Below are 10,000 nucleotides of genomic sequence, written 5' to 3' on the forward strand. Positions count from 1 at the left end.
TTCATATCATCCCATACATAGTGTTTTGATCTAAGATTGCAATTCTTCCATGTTTCCGCAGTAGCATATTGTTCCATGGAGCTAGGGTCCAAAATAGGAATCAACAAGTGTTTCCACGACTCTACCGCCCGGCCAATCCTGTTCCACTGAATCCCCTCCCTTTTTCATGGCCACATATCTTTACGGCTAAGGAGTGGGAAATCTTTCTCCTGTTACACAAATGAAATGTTTCATTTCATCCGGGAAAAGCCACCTCTTTCTCCACAAACAATGTCTTTGTCATTTGATCCAGGAGCCTTCCGTTAGATAGGAACAGCTTTGCTAAATACTGAGAACTCTCGGATAGAGTATTAGAATGAAAAGACCATTAATTATATAAGGAAGAGCCCAGGGTTCTAGCCCATTCCCATTCCTAAATCAATAATTCGTAGTGCTTTTGCCTTTCTTGCGTACTCCTGGTGAACCAGTTGCTAGCCATATGTTTAGGAGGCTTTTTTCTCCAGGTACTGGTACTAAGCCGCTTTGCCATCTCTTCATCTTCATCTGCAAAGAATTCTCGACGTGAAAACACAGAGACAAAGGCCTGATCTTTGAATAGGAAAAAGAATGGATCCGAAGGTCCCAAATCAATTGGCTTATTCGAAAAAAGCCTTCTTCTTTGAAAGATATATCTCGTGTCTGGTACTGCATTGTTCCACTCTGCAAGAAGTCCGAATCAGTCTCTTGCACCTCCCCCTTTTTATGATAAATATACCAGAAATAATTCGAATAAATAGCAGTCTCTGACAACTCATCCTCTTTAATCTGCTTGGACCCGCTCCAATACCCATAGGAAAATCCCCAGTCATATTCAGCGTACCTGTCCCTGCAATCAAATAGATTGTCCCAAGGGCCCCATATTCTAGGAGCCCAAGTTATGCTATTGAAAATTCGTTCCTCTAGCAGTTCCGGTTTGACCATTCCGTTCCCTTTTTCAAACTCCACTTCTTTTCATATAGCATCCCTAATCAAAGAGAGAACAATATCCATTTCAAAACATTTCTAACGGATTCCTTGGTTCGGACCGACGAAGTAATGGCACTCGATTATTATCAACCCGACTGCAATCTTTTTCTGTCGGTAAGGATTGCACCAGAGCACCTTCTACTTCTAATAGGCCATGAACTATAGATAGAGAAGAATCATTCTGAGCGAGTCCATAAGAAGCGACCCACTTTTTCATCGGTTCCGGGGGAAGACCAAAGATCTTGCGCGACCGGTCCGCCAGAAAAACTCAAAAGAGAAAGAAGTCTCGTTAATCTCTTCATGCTCGTTCCAAGTTCGAAGTACCGTTTGGCCAAAGAAAAAGCCGCTTCCTGACACGATTGCCTCTTTATATAGATAGATATAGGATCTATGGGGTTATTACTTAGAAGTCTATTTTGTACAAGATCCCCTCCTATCTGATAGAAAAGGGTCCCATGATCCCGAGCCGGTCTTATCTTGGCTCGCAAACCCCAAGTTTGTCTATGAAGAGCTAATCTAATTGTATTAGTTTCTATAATGGATTTCTTATGTGGAATACTAATGGATAGGGCCTCGTTGCTAAGTGCTACAAGATCTAGTGCACTGGAACTCGTGGTTATGGACCCGAATCCTTTAGTATGGAACATTGTCTTTTCCAAGTAAAAACCCCTAGTATATGAAAGAATGAAAAGGTGCTTTCGTTCTTGTGGAATAAGAAGCCCTCGTACCTTAATGAAAGGAAAATAGGAATTTTTCGTTAGGTATTTGACCAAATAGGATTGTCCAGTTCCTATAGAACCTATCACTAAAATACCCGATAGGGCTAAGCGGAACGAAAAGGGTTTTCCATGAGATGGTAAATGAAAACGATTAGCCCCACACGAGGTTTGGGAATAAGTGATTGTCTGATAATGAGCAAGGAATATACGTCTTTCTGCTAAAGAGAATCTATTAAACTCATAATTCATTAGATCCTTGTTAGCAATGTCAACTAGGTATCATAAGTAAATGGATCTCGGTTGTTCAATCCTTTGATAACCAAGGTCATTCTTTGCTAAAGAGAAATGATCACTATGGGTCAGACTCAATAGAATTGGATCCATTCCAAATAGCGAGAATTAGGATTCTTGATCCCTCTCAGTCTCTCTTTCAATTCGAGGATCCGGAGAGGTGTTTTCATAGTCATCTCCGAATATTTGCCATCTCCGAATATTTTCGATTTCATTTTTCTATGATATGTCTTTCTATATGAAAATTGGTTATTTACGATGTACGATGATCCCTGTTAAGCATCCATGGCTGAATGGTTAAAGCGCCCAACTCATAATTGGTAAATTTGCGGGTTCAATTCCTGCTGGATGCACGCGAACGGGAACGGTCTATTGGAATTGGCTCTCTATCCATGGAATCTCATCCATCATCCATACATAACGAATTGGTATGGTATATTCATACCATAACATAAGAACAATAAGAACTCGAATTCTTATCGATACTGGAACTCAGAGCATAGGGGGGAAAGTCGATTTATGGATGGAATCAAATACGCAGTATTTACAGAAAAGAGTCTTCGTTTATTGGGAAAGAATCAATATACTTTTAATGTCGAATCGGGATTCACTAAGACAGAAATAAAGCATTGGGTCGAACTCTTCTTTGGTGTTAAGGTAGTAGCTGTGAATAGCCATCGACTACCCGGAAAGGGTAGAAGAATGGGACCTATTCTGGGACATACAATGCATTACAGACGTATGATCATTACCCTTCAACCGGGTTATTCTATTCCACTTCTAGATAGAGAAACGAACTAAAGGAGAATACTTAATAATACGGCGAAACATTTATACAAAACACCTATCCCGAGCACACGCAAGGGAACCGTAGACAGGCAAGTGAAATCCAATCCACGAAATAAATTGATCCATGGACGGCACCGTTGTGGTAAAGGTCGTAATGCCAGAGGAATCATTACCGCAAGGCATAGAGGGGGAGGTCATAAGCGCCTATACCGTAAAATCGATTTTCGACGGAATCAAAAAGACATATCTGGTAGAATCATAACCATAGAATACGACCCTAATCGAAATGCATACATTTGTCTCATACACTATGGGGATGGTGAGAAGAGATATATTTTACATCCCAGAGGGGCTATAATTGGAGATACTATTGTTTCTGGTACAAAAGTTCCTATATCAATGGGAAATGCCCTACCTTTGAGTGCGGTTTGAACTATTGATTTACGTAATTGGAAGTAACCAATTAGGTTTACGACGAAACCTAGAAATCGATCACTGATCCAATTTGACTACCTCTACGGGATAGACCTCAACAGAAAACTGTTGAGTAACGGCAGCAAGTGATTGAGTTCAGTAGTTCCTCATAGAAAATTATTGACTCTAGAGATATGGTAATATGGAGAAGACAAAATTGTTTGAAGCACGCACAGAACCGGAAGCGCCCCTTGTTTCAAAGAGAGGAGGACGGGTTATTCACATTTAATTTGATGGTCAGAGGCGAATTGAAAGTTAAGCAGTGGTAATTAAGACCCCCGGGTGAAAATAGGGATGTCTCCTACGTTACCCATAATATGTGGAAGTATCGACGTAATTTCATAGAGTCATTCGATCTGAATGCTACATGAAGAACATAAGCCAGATGACGGAACGCGGAGACCTAGGATGTAGAAGATCATAACATGAGCGATTCGGCGGATTTGGATTCCTTTTCTATATATCCACTCATGTGGTACTTCATCATACGATTCATATAAGATCCATCTGTCTAGAGATCGTCATATACATCTAGAAAGCCGTATGCTTTGGAAGAAGCTTGTACAGTTTGGGAAGGGGTTTTTTGAGAAAAAAGAAGAATCTACTTCAACCGATATGCCCTTAGGCACGGCCATACATAACATAGAAATCACACGTGGAAGGGGTGGGCAATTAGCTAGAGCAGCAGGTGCTGTAGCGAAACTGATTGCAAAAGAGGGTAAATTGGCCACTTTAAGATTACCATCTGGGGAGGTCCGTTTGGTATCCCAAAACTGCTTAGCAACAGTCGGACAAGTGGGTAATGTTGGGGTGAACCAAAAAAGTTTGGGTAGAGCCGGATCTAAGTGTTGGCTAGGTAAACGCCCCGTAGTAAGAGGGGTAGTTATGAACCCTGTGGACCACCCCCATGGGGGTGGTGAAGGGAAAGCCCCCATTGGTAGAAAAAAACCCACAACCCCTTGGGGTTATCCTGCGCTTGGAAGAAGAACTAGGAAAAGGAAAAAATATAGTGATAGTTTTATTCTTCGTCGCCGTAAGTAAATACGTAACTAGGAATATGGAAAATTGCATTTTTGGAATTTGCAATAATGCGATGGGCGAACGACGGGAATTGAACCCGCGCATGGTGGATTCACAATCCACTGCCTTGATCCACTTGGCTACATCCGCCCCTTATCCAGCTAAAGGATTTTCTCTTTTTTCCATTCATTATTATTCTATTTATTCTGACCTCCATACCTCGATCGAGATAGTGGACATAGGATGCCACTCTTTAAAATGAAAAAAAGGAGTAATCAGCTGTGACACGAAAAAAAACGAATCCTTTTGTAGCTCGTCATTTATTGGCAAAAATCGAAAAGGTCAATATGAAGGAGGAGAAAGAAATAATAGTAACGTGGTCCCGGGCATCTAGCATTCTACCCGCAATGGTTGGCCATACAATCGCGATTCATAATGGAAAAGAACATATACCTATTTACATAACAAATCCTATGGTAGGTCGCAAATTGGGGGAATTCGTGCCTACTCGGCATTTCACGAGTTATGAAAGTACAAGAAAGGATACTAAATCTCGTCGTTAATTGAATTCAGAATAGAAAGATTCAGAATAAACAAAGAAATACCCAATATCTTGTTCGAACAAGGATATTGGGTATTTCTTTGTTTATTCTGAATCTTTCTATTCTGAATTCAATTAACGACGAGATTTAGTATCCTTTCTTGTACTTTCATAACTCGTGAAATGCCGAGTAGGCACGAATTCCCCCAATTTGCGACCTACCATAGGATTTGTTATGTAAATAGGTATATGTTCTTTTCCATTATGAATCGCGATTGTATGGCCAACCATTGCGGGTAGAATGCTAGATGCCCGGGACCACGTTACTATTATTTCTTTCTCCTCCTTCATATTGACCTTTTCGATTTTTGCCAATAAATGACGAGCTACAAAAGGATTCGTTTTTTTTCGTGTCACAGCTGATTACTCCTTTTTTTCATTTTAAAGAGTGGCATCCTATGTCCACTATCTCGATCGAGGTATGGAGGTCAGAATAAATAGAATAATAATGAATGGAAAAAAGAGAAAATCCTTTAGCTGGATAAGGGGCGGATGTAGCCAAGTGGATCAAGGCAGTGGATTGTGAATCCACCATGCGCGGGTTCAATTCCCGTCGTTCGCCCATCGCATTATTGCAAATTCCAAAAATGCAATTTTCCATATTCCTAGTTACGTATTTACTTACGGCGACGAAGAATAAAACTATCACTATATTTTTTCCTTTTCCTAGTTCTTCTTCCAAGCGCAGGATAACCCCAAGGGGTTGTGGGTTTTTTTCTACCAATGGGGGCTTTCCCTTCACCACCCCCATGGGGGTGGTCCACAGGGTTCATAACTACCCCTCTTACTACGGGGCGTTTACCTAGCCAACACTTAGATCCGGCTCTACCCAAACTTTTTTGGTTCACCCCAACATTACCCACTTGTCCGACTGTTGCTAAGCAGTTTTGGGATACCAAACGGACCTCCCCAGATGGTAATCTTAAAGTGGCCAATTTACCCTCTTTTGCAATCAGTTTCGCTACAGCACCTGCTGCTCTAGCTAATTGCCCACCCCTTCCACGTGTGATTTCTATGTTATGTATGGCCGTGCCTAAGGGCATATCGGTTGAAGTAGATTCTTCTTTTTTCTCAAAAAACCCCTTCCCAAACTGTACAAGCTTCTTCCAAAGCATACGGCTTTCTAGATGTATATGACGATCTCTAGACAGATGGATCTTATATGAATCGTATGATGAAGTACCACATGAGTGGATATATAGAAAAGGAATCCAAATCCGCCGAATCGCTCATGTTATGATCTTCTACATCCTAGGTCTCCGCGTTCCGTCATCTGGCTTATGTTCTTCATGTAGCATTCAGATCGAATGACTCTATGAAATTACGTCGATACTTCCACATATTATGGGTAACGTAGGAGACATCCCTATTTTCACCCGGGGGTCTTAATTACCACTGCTTAACTTTCAATTCGCCTCTGACCATCAAATTAAATGTGAATAACCCGTCCTCCTCTCTTTGAAACAAGGGGCGCTTCCGGTTCTGTGCGTGCTTCAAACAATTTTGTCTTCTCCATATTACCATATCTCTAGAGTCAATAATTTTCTATGAGGAACTACTGAACTCAATCACTTGCTGCCGTTACTCAACAGTTTTCTGTTGAGGTCTATCCCGTAGAGGTAGTCAAATTGGATCAGTGATCGATTTCTAGGTTTCGTCGTAAACCTAATTGGTTACTTCCAATTACGTAAATCAATAGTTCAAACCGCACTCAAAGGTAGGGCATTTCCCATTGATATAGGAACTTTTGTACCAGAAACAATAGTATCTCCAATTATAGCCCCTCTGGGATGTAAAATATATCTCTTCTCACCATCCCCATAGTGTATGAGACAAATGTATGCATTTCGATTAGGGTCGTATTCTATGGTTATGATTCTACCAGATATGTCTTTTTGATTCCGTCGAAAATCGATTTTACGGTATAGGCGCTTATGACCTCCCCCTCTATGCCTTGCGGTAATGATTCCTCTGGCATTACGACCTTTACCACAACGGTGCCGTCCATGGATCAATTTATTTCGTGGATTGGATTTCACTTGCCTGTCTACGGTTCCCTTGCGTGTGCTCGGGATAGGTGTTTTGTATAAATGTTTCGCCGTATTATTAAGTATTCTCCTTTAGTTCGTTTCTCTATCTAGAAGTGGAATAGAATAACCCGGTTGAAGGGTAATGATCATACGTCTGTAATGCATTGTATGTCCCAGAATAGGTCCCATTCTTCTACCCTTTCCGGGTAGTCGATGGCTATTCACAGCTACTACCTTAACACCAAAGAAGAGTTCGACCCAATGCTTTATTTCTGTCTTAGTGAATCCCGATTCGACATTAAAAGTATATTGATTCTTTCCCAATAAACGAAGACTCTTTTCTGTAAATACTGCGTATTTGATTCCATCCATAAATCGACTTTCCCCCCTATGCTCTGAGTTCCAGTATCGATAAGAATTCGAGTTCTTATTGTTCTTATGTTATGGTATGAATATACCATACCAATTCGTTATGTATGGATGATGGATGAGATTCCATGGATAGAGAGCCAATTCCAATAGACCGTTCCCGTTCGCGTGCATCCAGCAGGAATTGAACCCGCAAATTTACCAATTATGAGTTGGGCGCTTTAACCATTCAGCCATGGATGCTTAACAGGGATCATCGTACATCGTAAATAACCAATTTTCATATAGAAAGACATATCATAGAAAAATGAAATCGAAAATATTCGGAGATGGCAAATATTCGGAGATGACTATGAAAACACCTCTCCGGATCCTCGAATTGAAAGAGAGACTGAGAGGGATCAAGAATCCTAATTCTCGCTATTTGGAATGGATCCAATTCTATTGAGTCTGACCCATAGTGATCATTTCTCTTTAGCAAAGAATGACCTTGGTTATCAAAGGATTGAACAACCGAGATCCATTTACTTATGATACCTAGTTGACATTGCTAACAAGGATCTAATGAATTATGAGTTTAATAGATTCTCTTTAGCAGAAAGACGTATATTCCTTGCTCATTATCAGACAATCACTTATTCCCAAACCTCGTGTGGGGCTAATCGTTTTCATTTACCATCTCATGGAAAACCCTTTTCGTTCCGCTTAGCCCTATCGGGTATTTTAGTGATAGGTTCTATAGGAACTGGACAATCCTATTTGGTCAAATACCTAACGAAAAATTCCTATTTTCCTTTCATTAAGGTACGAGGGCTTCTTATTCCACAAGAACGAAAGCACCTTTTCATTCTTTCATATACTAGGGGTTTTTACTTGGAAAAGACAATGTTCCATACTAAAGGATTCGGGTCCATAACCACGAGTTCCAGTGCACTAGATCTTGTAGCACTTAGCAACGAGGCCCTATCCATTAGTATTCCACATAAGAAATCCATTATAGAAACTAATACAATTAGATTAGCTCTTCATAGACAAACTTGGGGTTTGCGAGCCAAGATAAGACCGGCTCGGGATCATGGGACCCTTTTCTATCAGATAGGAGGGGATCTTGTACAAAATAGACTTCTAAGTAATAACCCCATAGATCCTATATCTATCTATATAAAGAGGCAATCGTGTCAGGAAGCGGCTTTTTCTTTGGCCAAACGGTACTTCGAACTTGGAACGAGCATGAAGAGATTAACGAGACTTCTTTCTCTTTTGAGTTTTTCTGGCGGACCGGTCGCGCAAGATCTTTGGTCTTCCCCCGGAACCGATGAAAAAGTGGGTCGCTTCTTATGGACTCGCTCAGAATGATTCTTCTCTATCTATAGTTCATGGCCTATTAGAAGTAGAAGGTGCTCTGGTGCAATCCTTACCGACAGAAAAAGATTGCAGTCGGGTTGATAATAATCGAGTGCCATTACTTCGTCGGTCCGAACCAAGGAATCCGTTAGAAATGTTTTGAAATGGATATTGTTCTCTCTTTGATTAGGGATGCTATATGAAAAGAAGTGGAGTTTGAAAAAGGGAACGGAATGGTCAAACCGGAACTGCTAGAGGAACGAATTTTCAATAGCATAACTTGGGCTCCTAGAATATGGGGCCCTTGGGACAATCTATTTGATTGCAGGGACAGGTACGCTGAATATGACTGGGGATTTTCCTATGGGTATTGGAGCGGGTCCAAGCAGATTAAAGAGGATGAGTTGTCAGAGACTGCTATTTATTCGAATTATTTCTGGTATATTTATCATAAAAAGGGGGAGGTGCAAGAGACTGATTCGGACTTCTTGCAGAGTGGAACAATGCAGTACCAGACACGAGATATATCTTTCAAAGAAGAAGGCTTTTTTCGAATAAGCCAATTGATTTGGGACCTTCGGATCCATTCTTTTTCCTATTCAAAGATCAGGCCTTTGTCTCTGTGTTTTCACGTCGAGAATTCTTTGCAGATGAAGATGAAGAGATGGCAAAGCGGCTTAGTACCAGTACCTGGAGAAAAAAGCCTCCTAAACATATGGCTAGCAACTGGTTCACCAGGAGTACGCAAGAAAGGCAAAAGCACTACGAATTATTGATTTAGGAATGGGAATGGGCTAGAACCCTGGGCTCTTCCTTATATAATTAATGGTCTTTTCATTCTAATACTCTATCCGAGAGTTCTCAGTATTTAGCAAAGCTGTTCCTATCTAACGGAAGGCTCCTGGATCAAATGACAAAGACATTGTTTGTGGAGAAAGAGGTGGCTTTTCCCGGATGAAATGAAACATTTCATTTGTGTAACAGGAGAAAGATTTCCCACTCCTTAGCCGTAAAGATATGTGGCCATGAAAAAGGGAGGGGATTCAGTGGAACAGGATTGGCCGGGCGGTAGAGTCGTGGAAACACTTGTTGATTCCTATTTTGGACCCTAGCTCCATGGAACAATATGCTACTGCGGAAACATGGAAGAATTGCAATCTTAGATCAAAACACTATGTATGGGATGATATGAACTGCCTAAATAAGAATTCTTGAGCGTCGAATAACCTGAGTACTAACTACATCAAACAATTTGCATTAATGAAACTGTGTAAATCCACCGGATAATCAAAAATACGCATGTCTGATGAAATGGTTGTTGCTATCTGTTTCCATAACGAATCCTTGGTTTAACTGAA

The 10,000-nt window shown here is 40.8% G+C and overlaps 2 protein-coding genes across 2 annotated transcripts in view; both read right to left on the reverse strand.

Annotated features, from left to right (window-relative positions):
• Positions 1–4,952: 4,952 nt before the first annotated feature.
• Positions 4,953–7,019, reverse strand: LOC118475605 (50S ribosomal protein L2, chloroplastic; the record flags this gene model as incomplete). The annotated part of the gene is made up of 2 exons (XM_035963885.1): positions 4,953–5,947; positions 6,611–7,019. Coding segments are annotated over 2 exons (840 nt in total), but the record flags the coding sequence as incomplete, so codon positions are not given.
• A 1,751-nt stretch (positions 7,020–8,770) lies between these two features.
• LOC118475602 (NAD(P)H-quinone oxidoreductase subunit 2 A, chloroplastic) overlaps positions 8,771–10,000 on the reverse strand; it is a 6,139-nt gene continuing 4,909 nt past the window's right edge. Inside the window, exon 1 of the mRNA XM_035963882.1 lies at positions 8,771–10,000. This exon is cut by the window's right edge and continues 4,909 nt beyond it. The gene's annotated coding sequence lies outside the window, so the exon portion shown is untranslated.

The sequence above is a fragment of the Zea mays genome, unplaced genomic scaffold (assembly GCF_902167145.1).
Source record: "Zea mays cultivar B73 unplaced genomic scaffold, Zm-B73-REFERENCE-NAM-5.0 scaffold_507, whole genome shotgun sequence".
Lineage (NCBI taxonomy): Eukaryota > Viridiplantae > Streptophyta > Magnoliopsida > Poales > Poaceae > Zea > Zea mays.